This window comes from Camelus bactrianus, chromosome 13 (assembly GCF_048773025.1).
Source record: "Camelus bactrianus isolate YW-2024 breed Bactrian camel chromosome 13, ASM4877302v1, whole genome shotgun sequence".
Lineage (NCBI taxonomy): Eukaryota > Metazoa > Chordata > Mammalia > Artiodactyla > Camelidae > Camelus > Camelus bactrianus.
In genome coordinates this window covers 33,843,272-33,857,424 of record NC_133551.1, presented here as the reverse complement: position 1 = coordinate 33,857,424, position 14,153 = coordinate 33,843,272, and the positions used below count along the sequence as shown (strand labels likewise).

At 37.3% G+C, this 14,153-nt stretch overlaps 1 protein-coding gene across 8 annotated transcripts in view; it reads left to right on the top strand.

The window, feature by feature from the left end:
- The window catches only part of PATJ (PATJ crumbs cell polarity complex component), a 291,813-nt gene that overhangs the window by 52,886 nt on the left and 224,774 nt on the right, over positions 1 to 14,153 (top strand). For 7 of the 8 annotated variants that reach the window (XM_074376367.1, XM_074376369.1, XM_074376368.1 and 4 more), the window contains exons 15-17: positions 2,058 to 2,192; positions 6,567 to 6,728; positions 9,639 to 9,770. In XM_074376367.1, coding sequence (XP_074232468.1) covers positions 2,058 to 2,192; positions 6,567 to 6,728; positions 9,639 to 9,770 — 429 coding nt within the window. The remainder of the gene's footprint in view (positions 1 to 2,057; positions 2,193 to 6,566; positions 6,729 to 9,638; positions 9,771 to 14,153) is intronic. The other variant, XM_074376370.1, reaches the window with a different exon arrangement.

Genomic DNA, 14,153 nt, shown 5'->3' with positions numbered 1-14,153 from the left:
TTTCAAGCTGTCATCATCACTGAACATGAAGTTGGGCAGCTACTCACAGCAGCACTTCATTGTTGCAGGTTTCTCTGTGGGAGCAGGACTGTTTGATTATCCAGCCTAGCTGCATTTAGCAGTAAATAGATCATCTGTCTTTTTCAGTTGTTCATCCCTTCCGTATTCTAGAGAGTATTCATACATATATAACAGATAGAAGTCACTTCGAGAACATAGATAAAATGTGGTCAAAATAATTAGGAAGTGATGGAGTTTGAGTACTTATTATATTTATTTTTAATATTTATTTAATTGTAATCTTATAATTTAATGCTTAATAATGACTGTTGTTAACAGCTGCTTACAAAATTCCTGAACACTGATTGAACAGTCTGTTCTCGAAAGCAGGCTTCAGCACACCATTGGGAGTGGTTTACGGGTGGACCCACTGACCACTGTCTGTCCCCATGTTGGGCTTATAAGTGGAGGAAGAGAGCTGGTGGAGATGGATGGGTAAATTGTTACTAAAGAAACGTTTCTGAGAGTTTTTATTCACCTGTTAGTACTAAAGAAAATAACCTTAATGTCTCCCAGCTTGATGTACAAGATTCGGTACAATGACTAAACAGAGTGAGGTGACAGCAGTGAGAAATAAAGAAATCAGAGAGAGGGAGCAAGACTAAAAACAGCCTTAACCTTCTGTTGAGAGTGCTAGAGCATCTTACTGCCAGGGATGGTTGTGGATCCTGAAGTGCTTGGTGGTCAAGAGCACTTAATTTCCAGAAGGTGAGCCCAAGGCCAGGAGTCCCTCGTGTCTGTTTTAAGCCATCGAGGCCTTAGTCAGCTGGGCTGCTTGCCACTTCCCATTTGTCTGTGTCTGTAGTAGGACAGAAATGAGCCCCAGATGGTGACGGAGCCAGGCCTGTGGAACTCTGGGGACTGAGCGCAGATGACGAAGGGGAGGTGACAGGCGCTGAGACACGGGATCACAGAGAAAAGGAGCTACAAGGGAATGAGCCATGTTGTGGGTGCGTTGCTGCCTTGTGTAGGGCTTCTTCTTAGCAACTGTGCAGTAAGGGGTGGGCCTGGCATTTTAGTTAAGCAGACTATTGATAGAGGAAATATGAATCATCGTTAGTGCCGCCTACCATATTTGAGTTTATACAGCCACAATGAAAAACCGCTGGCTCCGTCTTTGAAAGGCAAGGGACTAGAGCTTGGTGAATGCCTTTGACCTTTACAGCCAACAACATTTAAGACACTCGTCTTTTTACCTTGACAGCGGCTGGAGTTCCTTAGCACTTGGCTCATGTCTGAACCCTTGTGAATCCTTCTAAACCAACTGAATCACTCCTAGGGTGGAATAATGATTGCTTTTCTTATTACACACCCATGCCTCCCCTCAAATGAGAAAAGATGGTGAGATGGAGAAGAACATCTTGAACGGGGTACCCTCTTTCCTGGACTAGTTCAAATAACACTTAATGAGCCCATGGTCAGTGCCTGGTGCTGTTCTAGGGCCTGAGGTTATAGAGAGAAAAGATACAGATTTTGCCTTCCAGCAGGGGGAGCAATTAAGAAAATAGGAATTTTAAATGCAGTGTGTTGTGAGCCGTGATCAAGATTGTACAGGGTGGTCTTGGACCCCGGATGGAGGCAGATTCACTCAGAGATCAGGAAGGGCTTCATGGCAGTGACACTGCTGTGGTACTGAAATGTGAGTGGAGGTTAGGTAATAAAAAGGAGCTTGGATGTTCTCAGGGATGGGAAGCCCTGCAGAAAAGTGAAACAGAATACAAATGGAAAACTAGGAAGTTTGCAGGGTCAGAGCTTAGGGTTGAAAACTTGGCATGTCTGTCTCCGTTCCTGGGGAATCTGAAAGGAAAAGGGGGAGAACAAGAAGACAGATGACTTCATGTTTCACCTGAGGCTAGTTTTCCCATTGCTGTCTCTTTGGGGATTTGGGTGACCTGATGCAGGGGGTGGTGCTTTCACGTCAAAGTATACTTGATGGAGGATGAACAGCCAGATGTGTCCTTGTTGTGCTGATACTACTGCTCTGTGTTTTGCTGCAGCTGCTGCCCATTCACACTCTGAGGCTTGGCATGGAGCTAGATTCCTTTGATGGGCACCATTATATCTCTTCGATTGCTCCAGGTGGTCCTGTTGATACACTGAACCTCCTACAGCCAGAGGATGAGCTTCTTGTGGTAAAATTTACAAGGGGAAAAAAAGACACGGGGCAGGAATTTTTAAGTTGTAGGAAAATGTGTTCCCACCGGAAATCCACTGAGTTCCATTATCACCCATGCCAATGTAATGTGAGCTACTTACATGGAAAAATACTTGGTAATTATACTTAGCAAAACTATGTTGTATACTTGTAAGTTGCTAAAGAAGTAGATCTTTACGTGTTCTTATCCCCCCATCACACACACAAAATATGGTAACTATGTGAGGTGATAGATGTGTTAACTAACCTCATTGTTGTAGTCATTTCATAATGTATATGTGTATCAAATCATTGCCTTGTACACCTTAAACTTACACAGTGTTACATGTCAACTGTAACTCAATAAGGCTGGAAAAAATAAACTAAAGATGAAGAAAGGTACTAACAGCTTATCTAATGATAAAGGAAGTAGACAATATGCTTTCAGTTCATTTTCCCCGTCTTTTGGGACTCCTCAGATGTCCTTCTGAGTGGTTATTTAAATGATTGACTAAGAAAGAAGCTAATGTCTTGTTTTAGTTTGATAGCATAGTTAATATTTTTTTCCAATGTTCTAAGAATCTCATTCCTGACCCTTGTTTGCAACATGTAGGCACATTTGTTTGCAACTTTTGTTGATTATTTCTATTAAGGATTAGAGCCAGATGACCTCAGGCTTATGTGTCACTGACTGGTTTTCAGATTGTCTCCTTGGGACTCCCAGCCCCCATCGTGGTAGCTTCTATGGGTTCACCTAGGCCTCCCAGCCTCTTTTCAGTCAGAATAATACTAAAGCACTTCTGCTTTGACATGACTTCTTTGAGAGATTTTGTTAGATTGTAAAGTTCTGTGGCTAACACAGCAAACAAACCAAACAACATTGAAACCTTTAGTTTTACAGATAAGAAAACAAGGCACTGATTTCTCCCAACTTTACACACTGGTAGAGTGGTGACTTTAGTTCATGTTCTCTAACTCTCATGTCACTGTTTTTTCAATACATTACAATACTTTCTAAGCTTCTGGGAAAAAAAAAAGATGTGGGGAATGGTCAAACTCAGAGAAGGCTGTGTTGAAGAGGGTTCTTCTGAGAGTTAGGATCCATAGGAAGCCCTGGGTTGGGCTTAATAGGATCAATCTAGTTGCCTTAGCCGAGATTACAATCTCAGGGGCCTTGAAAGAAAGATTTCTTTCTAAAATTTATATTTGCTAAAAATGGAGTGGCAAAGATAGCAGATAGGTTTCTCGTTGGGTGCAATGGTGTTTTGTTTGTTTTTTGTTTTGGTAGCGTCCAGCCAACTGGAGGAGTACATTGAGAATTCCAACTTTGAGTTCAGAGGGAAAAATGCTGACTGTTACCAAATTCCCTCATAAGCATGGGAGGCCAGGTGTTGGGGTCCTGTTTTAAGGTGTAGTGAGTTGCTTATTTTTAGAGGTGTTCAAGGAGTGATTTGGGGATGTTTTCTGCAGATGAATGCCCTAGATTTTACTCTGTCTCTCATGGGTTGTTTTGGTGCAGAATCATGTCTTTCTCTTTTGATTTGCAGAGTATATAGCATAGCTTTTTGGATAACACACTTGATAATCTGCAGATTGGAGACCATTTACAAAACATTTCTATAATACGTAGTTTTTAGGTATTGAGAAATGAGATATATTTATTTTGGAGATGTGGAAATACGACAAAAACCAGTTAAGTTTACTTTGTTGTGGTAAATATACATAGCATAAAATTTATCACTTAAAGCACTTTGACTGTACAGTTCAGTGGCGTTAAGTATAATTCACTACCAGTACATGGTAGGTGATAAAGAAATGTTGGCTGGAACTGAGTAGAGCAGGTGTAGGTGGTCCCAGCCATCAACTGAGTCTTCTGTGCCTTAGTGGAGATTGGAATTCCGTGGGCCTTCTGCCCTGTAATAGAATGTGATGTAATAAGGTAGCATGAATGCTTGTTGAATTCGTAAATATGGATTTCTGGTATAAGAATAAGACAGAAGAGCTGCTTTGGGTTCTGAATTTCTGCAGCTGAACCATAGGTCTTAGCATGTCACTTTTTTTGAGAATCATTTTCTTCATCAATAAATGCCTCCTTCACTGTATGTTTGTGAGGATCTAAGAGAATGTCATCCGTGTAAACTATAAAGCATCATCTCACTGTGAGGTACTGGCAAGATTTCCACCCGGAAACAGCATAAACAGTCGTTATGGGGTAGGATGAATGAGGATTGAATGAAGTAATGTAATGGGATAATAGTTGTATGGTATGACGTACTCTGCAAATGAATACGTGTGTGTGTTTTCTAGACACAAAGTCCGAGTAATTAAGACTTGACAGCACTTAAGAGGATTTGAAGAGCCTAGAGAAATATTGTAAACTCTAAAATAAAAATTGGCCTCTTCTGAGTAACCTAATACAGAAACTAAAAAGTCCCTGTAAAGTTAGCCAAATAAACTCCTGAACTGTGTGTGTGTGTGTGTGTGTGTGTGTGTAATGTACTCCTTAGAGCTTAAAACCTGAAACACAAATATAATTTGGGGTTAGAACATTGTGCCAAGTCTCAGCCCAGTGCAGCTATTTACAGAGGCCATAAATCCCCTTAGATAGGAGTTGCTAATGGGAAATGTGACCAATCCCTTTAGTGATAGAGAGTGGTGAGGAGGACTACCAGGCATTGCTATAATAATTGGAGACAATTCAAATGAATAAATAATGAGCTGAATAAATATTTAAATGTACTCCAAGATAAAAATCTGAAAAGTGATTTTCTAATCTGTTCAGGCAATGTGAAACCCAAGCTAATGCTTGTGTATGGGGAGAGTTCCTGCTTTGATTATATTCGGTTGCTTAATTTTCAGTATGAGTTACTCCCCATTTGGTTGATTCTAGAACTTTCTGTGCTTGTGGCACCGTGGACATGGTGTAACCAGTGATAAGTACCTCCCTTCCCATTTTTGTGTGAAGGTTGGCTTGCAGTTCTTCCAGGAAAAACCTTGCATCTGCTGCTGAACTTGCTATCCGCTGGACCCCTTCGTCAGTTGTAAAGTCTTGGGAGACAGTATTTATTTTTTAGGACTAGCTCCCTGAAGCACATGTGGGCCTCTTTGCTGTGTTGTGATTTCTTTGTAAATAATTAAGAAGCATGGAAATTATGTCTGGCCTGATGGCTAAGTGCTTGGTATATTACAGGCCTGAGAGTGGTTCCAAGGGATGAATGACTCTGGGCTCAGACCACTGTTGATGAGCTGCTTCCAACAACCCACTGTGCTCTTATTCTCTGAGCAATGACAGATTTTGTGGAAAGGTTCCTCCCAGGAAAGTCAGCCCTGCCAGTTGTCTGGACATTAGCACTGTACCTGTCAGAAATTAAGGCCAAACTAGAAATCTCTTTAAAACTAATAATGCTACTGAATCCTCCCAGGAAGGTAGGAGTCAGATGTGAAAAGATTATTTGCTGCCTGGATTCTGTTCCTGCCTCAGCTTTTTGGGAGTGGCAGACAGATGAGAGAGGTGCTTCAGTTAAAGTCATTTGTATGAAAAATGAGAATAGACTTACGCTTCTAAATCATCTTTAGTGTGAAGTATTAATATTATGTACTAAATATAATACGACATTTAGATAATCTTTTGGTGATAAGCATTAATAATCATTAATAAGGAGTAGTTAATTATCTTTTTGTTCTTTTAAACGTGGGACACTTACATGAAACAGTTTGAAAACTAGACTTCTTACACTTGATGGCTGTGTCAGCAAAGTGTTTAAGAATGGATCTCATGCAAAGTTATGTGTGTTTTCTATTGAAGTAATTTTTCTAGGTTGGTATTAAGAGTTTATGGGATGTGAAAGAAAATCGTGAACCGATGGCTAAATTTTGACAGCTGAGTATCCTAGATTTTGTTACCTACACATTTAAGTTGAGCAGTTTTTAACCTCCTTCAAATTAGTGTTAATATCTCTATTGATATTCTTATAGAAGGAAAAAGCAAAAGGGAGCAGTCTTAAGAAGGCTATAATTGATATTTAGTGTGTTTAAGGAGGAATGGGAAGTAGATGAGAGAGTACAACATTGGAAAAGAAAGGAGAAAGCAGGGAGGTGTGAACAATTATGTCATGTACCCAGTTATAGTTGTGCTCTACCCATTTTATACTTTATTCACCCAAGTTAAGTAAAGCTTTAGCCTTAATTTTTGTACATTTTAAAGATGTCTAATGTTTTTTAATTACTACTAAAGTGATTGAATTTAGGCCCTTTATTTAAAGGGAAAATAAAACAATATCTTATTTTCATTTTGACAGATCGATGTAAACAAGAGATTTCCATTTTTTCATTCGGGGCCTCCTCAGTTCTGACCTACCCCTTGTCTTTCTAGGTCAATGGCATGCAGCTCTATGGGAAGTCTCGCCGAGAAGCAGTCTCCTTTCTCAAAGAAGTGCCGCCCCCCTTTACCTTGGTGTGCTGTCGACGGTTGTTTGATGACGAAGCCTCTGTGGATGAACCAAGGACCGCTGAGGCCCCTCTCCCTGCATTGGAGGTACTAAATGAATACACGTACTGCGGTTCCCATAGGAGGGCCCTTCATCAAGGATGCCCCGGAGAGTGTATTGTGATGTGAGGGGGGAGGAAAAAATCTCTTTCCTCTTTTATTTGACTACAATAGCTCTCAAAAGCAACAGTGCATAGCTTTTCAAATTGTTACTTTTCTTTAATGTTAGGAAGCTTTCCTCTTTTTTTACTTGAAACGTTGGTGACAATGTGCATGAACTTTTAAGTTTAGAGATTTTTTTTTTTTTTTTACTAATTGCCTGGATTCGTTACTTTTGGCTCCTAGTTCAACTCAGTTCATCTTAATAAGTTTAAGATGTTGATGAGTGTTGAATATCTAACAGACTTCCCTTTTGCAGAGCTTTAAAAACATGAAGATCTATGACCAATTTTGAAGTGAGTCTAAAAATTGCTGTAAAAGCCTTCAGAAGGTCAGAGAATAAAATAACAATTTCTGTGCTCCTGGTAGTCTTTTTTTTTTTTTTTTTTTGAGCATTTTAATTATGGAAATAGTTTTAAGCACATGCTTTGCCATCTTACATTTTTGGTAACTTCATCTTTTATGTCACTTTCCTCCTTTCCATCCTTTTTTAGAGTATAATTCTGTTAACACCAGTTTAGATACACAGGGCTTCCCGTTTTACCTGCCTGTGGTCTGAATTTCAAGTTACATGGACCCTAATCCTGCCTCTACCACTTAATGATTTTGAATCCTTGAGCTAATAACGTGACTTCCTGTTGATCTTCCTCTGAAAAGTGAGGATACTTACAGTGCTTACTCACCTCATCAGTCTGTGAGAGAAGTGCTTAATAAGTTGTTGACTGTTGATTGAGAATTTTTTCTTTAATGTTTATCTTTGGTGCACATATTTCAAGGAAAGGACTCAAATGCCACATTTTTGGGGTTCTCGCTGTCTTTACTAAACTTAAACGTGGGTGATGGCTTACCTCTGAAGGTTGATAAAAATGCCATTAATCTAATCGTACAGGGTATGTAAGTCACCAGCCCAGCTTGCTGACTCCGTGCTCCCACCTGTCATACTTTACCACAATGGGTGAACAACAGCTTTGAATTATGCTAAATGTCAGCCTTGCTGCCCATTAGTTGATTGCTTCCTATTCTGTAAATACAGGAGTATTTGATTGTATCAAAGTGATGTATTTCAGGCTGGAGTATAAATATATATGCTGGATGCCTTGAAATTTTTACAGAGTTGGGTTTTAAAATTATATGTGGTTTCTTTCAATCCTGGCTCTCTTTTCTTTCTCTTTTTTTCATTTATCCCAATACCATCTTAGGTTCTTAAACCCTATCTGGTTAGGTACCTCAGCCAAAATTCTAATGCTCATTAATCAGTGAAGCTATTAAATGCCCCAGTAAAACAACAATCATATTGTATTAGCCATTGCAACTTTACTTTTTATCAGAAAGAGTGTTTTCTTTTTAAATGTATCATTTCCTCACATCAGACTGATATAAGCAGGAGTTTATTGATCCAGAACATTCCCACTAATTTCAAGTTTTATAATTCAAGAACCAAGAAATTGTTCCTATGTTTAGATTTAGTCTGCCATGGACTGCATATTGACTTTCCGTGTCCTGCGAAAAGTCTGAAGTCTGGTCCATGCCTTGTTTTAAAATGTTTTTGTATTACCTATGATGCTTTATTCTTCCATAATAGAGGGGTTCTCCACTGCCCCAGCTTTGGTTCCATTAAATGGATTTTCTTATACAAGTCACTCAAAATTGTATTCATAGAAATGATGTACTTCCATTTTATTTACTAAGATCCTCCAAAGTTTTAAGAAGTCTACTTTTAAAAGTTATTTGTAGCTTTATTAAAAAGAGTTTTAAGGGAAACCCACTCACAGGTGGAAGAGTGTTTTATTATGTATTGAGCAAATACTTACCGAGTGCCTGCTGCAATCCAGGCACTATTGTGGGTTGAGAGGATAACCATGGTAAACTCTATTGCAGCCCCCTTCATTCTGGACTAGAGCCAGGCATTTTGTTAGTTGCCAGGGCTACAAGGAAAAGAAGATAATTCTTGAGCTTTGGATAAAAGTTCAGAGTATTTGGGGAAGATAAGTCACATGAAAAGAATCCAGTGCTATAAAAAATATAAAACCAGAAGGTTGGGGCAGCTATTTTTCGGCATAGTTGACTAATTGACCCTCTATCATGTAGCTTCCTAGAATTCCATATGGCAGGAGGAAAGGAGGGAGCTTGGTGTAGGGGGACTTGGGGATGGGAAGTCAGGGAAAATAACGGAGGACTTGTGTCCTGGATACTTCTGCTGACCTGCTTCCTCTAAGATCAGATTTTCATCATTTAGACTCTGTGATTTTTACCTGGTTTTAGACTTATGTGATTCCCAAAGTCTTGGATTTTTTTCACCTTATTTTTCTAGTGAAGTTTTTCTTGAAAACTTACGGGAGCCAGCAGAAGTGGTATCTCTGTGTCTGCCCTGGCCTCTCAATGTGTTGATATCTTTCTCTTACTGTGATTATGAGTTCGGGTATTGCTACTTGAATATCTTATAAGCTTTGACTTTGTATGTTTCCATTTTTTCTTAAATTGCGTATTTTTCCTTTTATGCTTCTAATGGGATGACAGAACTCATTGAAGTATAAGAAGTCAGTGTTAATACTTTAAATGAAACAGGTACTTAAAAACTATATGAACAATCTTTTTTTAATGCTTGAGTTTTCATGAAGATTTTATACTAGAGTATATGTACCCTAGCGCATGCCCCTCTTAAAGAGATTAAAAACAAAAACAATGCATGCCAAAGAGAATCCTCAGTTTGAGAAGAAGCTATGAGATTCCTCATATGTCAGTTCTTTTCAGAATGGAAAGGGCAATGTTTTGAAGCATTTATGTTCTTTGGTATTTCAGGCCGACCACAATATAGATGTCAATACTGAAGAAGATGATGATGGGGAATTAGCACTGTGGTCTCCTGAAGTCAAGACTGTTGAACTAGTGAAAGATCATAAAGGCTTGGGATTCAGCATTTTGGATTACCAGGTATAAGAACCTATATAGAGTTTTTTGAAGTGACTTGTATTAAAGTTTTATGAAGTGGTAATTGTCTAAGACACTCATTGATTTAGGCAAAACTGAATTATTTGATGTATAATGCTACTGTCCAAAGATGCATATTACAATTTCCATTGTTACCTTTACAATTGACAGCTCCCTTAGTGACTAAAATGATAGATGATATAATAACTGGACAATAAGGGAAGCAATAGTTTTGTACCCATGGATGCTTTTAGAGACTAGAACTTGATGAATTTTTTTATATAGAGGGCTTTTTCCCCAGCTTTATTGAGATATATTTCACATACCATAAAATTCATCCATTTAAAGCATACAGTTCGGTTGTTTTTAGTATATTCAGAGTTGTGCAACCATCACCGCAGTCTAATTTAAGAACATTTTCATTACCCCAAAAAGAAACCTGGTAAGTATTAGCAGTCATTCTCGGTTCTCACTCTCCTCTCCCTTTCCTTCACCTGAAGGTTTTTTATTGATTTGCTTACCTATTAATCTCAATGAGCTTAATGAAGCAGAAATGTTCTTGGTGAAGTAATATACTTATGTTTAATATAGAACTTACAATATATTTGTATTTATATGTACCCCAATTTTATAAACCCCAGTTATAACTACAGTAAAGTTACTGATGTGTTCAGCATGGGGTGGGGACAATGTGAAAGGTCACAATAAGACATCTATATGTTATTTCAGTTTACCAGTTTATAGTATTTTTAGACCATCTGATTATCATGGGGAATTAAAACTGTTGGCAAGAAATCTCTTCACTTTTAAGATGCATATTTTAATACATTAGTGCTGCCTAAACACATTGTGGTTTAATAAAGCAGAATGTACTCTATCAGAGCACATAAAATGCCAAGTGATATAAAAATCAATTCTTTTTTTTTTAATAAGGCAATCGGGAATAGATTAAAAGAAAAATACGTTGAGCATTATGTAAGAACATTAAATTCTATATTTTGACAGTGTGATTTAAGATCACTGAAATAGATTGTATCTATTTTATTTTTGCGGGCGTATTTCTGTGCCAGATAACTGTCTTCGTTATTGGGAGTTCTCTTTGGAATATTGTTGTGTTGTGAGTTGTTGATTCCAAATAATGCATGTTTTGGGAAATATTTTTATCAAGAAACATCAATACTGTAAGATTCTGGAAGTTTATACATTGGTTAATATTAGGATGCATGAGACAAATGCCGAATACTATCATATTTTTTCCTCTCCAGTGTTGCCGTATGGCCTAGCACATGGTAGGTGATTAATACATTTTTGCAGAATGATCAACTAAGGTTTAGGTTAGCCAAAACTAACTGGGACCAAACGAACACATTCAGTGGGATTTTTTTGTTAACCATTTTGAAAATTGGGATTTAGTTTAGAAAACACCTTTCAGATGTGGTCTTAGATATTCAGCTACATTTCATTATTGCAGTCTGTATGATTTTGCACTCTTATAAGTCTAGTGATTACCCTTACCCTCTTAAATGTCATTATCTGCAAGTTTTGTATTTTGAATATTGCACATGTTAAAAGTAGAAGAGTGCTTCAAAAATTAAAAAAAAAAACAAACCCAAAACTTCAGTACAAGGTGGATAAGAAACTTGATAGTCTTTAACAGTTTAATCCCTAGTTAATAGAAAAATTCCTTTATCAATTCTGGGCTTTACACTTTAAAAAATTATAGATATAGTCATTTCTAAACACTTTCTTCACTGTATTCATGTAGGTATGTATTGTAACATACCTTTGGTTTTTGGGGGTTTTATTTTTTTATTAAATTCTAGGTGTCTCCCCAGCTATCTTCCTCACAATCATCATTACACGTACTGATGTTTATTTCTGCACAAATTATATAAAGTAATTTTACTGCAAAAGAAGTGTTAGATATTCTTCTTGCTTTTGTGCTTATTGAAGAACTAATAGAAAAATTTCATTTTCTAAATGCTACTTTGATTCACATTAAAGAGCTCACCCTCAGATTATTTATTTCTGTAGCTAAACCTTGAAAGAAAAAACATTCAGTCTTAAACTGAATTTTTTCCTGAAGTCAATCTTGAAAGTACACTTATGGTTGTACACAGCACGTTTTCACCATTTGTCAGTCGCGTGTAGAACTGTTATCCACTATGACATTTAGATGACACGTAAACACAAATTAAAATTTGGTTTTGGTCAAGTTAATTAATTGGTTATACCCTTCCTTGTTGTAATTAGGTAATAAATTCTAAAGTTCAAAAATATTTTTTTGCAAGGCCAGGTGAAGGTTTAACAAAAGCCATGAAAGGCCACGTTCCTGGTTATTACTGAAGTTGATGCTCTTGTTTGAATTTATTAGGTAGCTGAATAGGGCTAATGCAGATCTCTACCCTCACCCACCCCAAGAATTAGCGTATTTTGAAATAAGAAGTACTGTAGAAACATCTTAGCCATAGGGAGAAAGCTTTAGTAGAGTGGGAGGGCTTCCAGGTTGTAAAGGACCTGCATTAGCAGCATTGAAACAATTGAAAATTTACTTTGGAATTTTAATTTCAGTTAACCACTTTTCTCACAAGTTTTTCTCTAGAAAAATAAGAACTTCCTTAAGAGCCTGACAAAATTATACACAATAACTATTTCATGGGTGCTTATATAATTTCTTTATCTATAAAATTGGGATAATTATGTTTAGCTCAAAGGATTGTTGTGGATTAAGTAAATTAATGTGTACGGAAGTGGGAAATGTTATATTATTATGGAAATGTGAGTAGTATTAATAATCATCAGGGGGTGGGTACAGCTCAGTGGTAGCCCACACTCACAATGTCCTGGGTTCAATCCCCAGTAACTCCATTAAAAAAAAAAAATCTAGTTTATAAAGTAAACACAAAATGTCTTGATATTGTCCTCAGAAATGGAGCCATCCTATAGTATGTTTGTACTCTATGAATTTTTAACTGTCCAGTTAGATTAGGAAAATTAATAAGTGGATGACTTTGTTTAGTGGAGTCTAAATTTAATTGTAAAATTACATTCTAAAATGCAGCCAACTCTTGATGAGCCATATGTGAATTACCCAATTGTGAATGGCCAGAAATTTATTTTTTATGTAAGTTGAGTCAAACCTTAGGAAAAGATGAGTGAGCAGATAAAGGATCTCGCACTGGCCATGGAATAATGGGATGGCATTCTGGACAGGTGACTCAGTGATTCACCATTGATGGACATTGTGTAGCTGAGCAGAGAAAAGAAGTAGTCCTTTATACCTGAAACAAAAGAGCTGAATCTGATGCACAGTCCTGCAGCTCAGTCATATGGCCAAAGAGAAATAGGTGGCAGTTCATTTTCATGAAAGGCATTCTGAATAGACTGGGGCAAAGGAAGAGGAGAAAGCGACAGGGAAGACTTAGTAAATATGATTCAAGTTGTAAGTCTCCTCATTGAATTTTAGGGTGAAGTGATTGTAGCTTTTTGGGCTGTGATTTGAGCGGAAGTAGAATATTTGTTAGTCTCAACTGTGCCTAGGCACTGCTCCATGTAATGGCTAATTAAAATCCTGCCCTGTATGCATACCATGTTAGAGTAGGGGTCATTGGTCACTGTAACGTCATGCCTTACAGGAGTATGTCATGGAAAACAGTGATGTGCATAGTTTGTCAAGAAGGTGAATATTATGGCTTAACTTTGTACTCTGTTTCTAAGCAATATAGAACTCTTCAGAAATTTGATTATAAGTTTTTATAATACAGCATTTTTGCCAGTTTCTAGGTGTGGTTTACATACTGTGCCCTAGTTTTCTTTGTCTTGATTCCCCATTATTTATACGTAATACCTTTATTTCTTGAAATATCACTAATGTTCATATTGATATTAATCCTAACATTAATACAGATAAATGAATACAAATTCAATTATAATAGCTAACATATAGTGAGTGTTAACTGTTTGCTAGGCACTGTTCTAATTGCTTAGTGTATTCCTCGTAAGAACTATATGATATTTTGATATATGTACTATTGTTATCCTCATTTTAGAAGTGAGGAACCTGAGGCTCAGAGAGGTTAAGTAACTAATCAAAGTTCACACAGCTAGCATATGGCAGGACTAGAATTTGAATTAAAGCCATCGGCTGCCAGAATCTATGCTTTTAATCACCATACAAGTTTCTTTACTTATGAGTGGTATTTCCCTGCATAATTTATTGCAACAGATCTTCCTGTTTTTTCAACTTGCAAAAAAAATGTCGTATCTTAAAGACAAGCTGCTAGATAGTATTCTTATTTTCAATGCTTATATGAAAGTTTAGTAAGTATTAAAAATTAATGTAGTGTTTATACACACTGTGTAAGAGCTAGTGTTTATTGCTTCAAA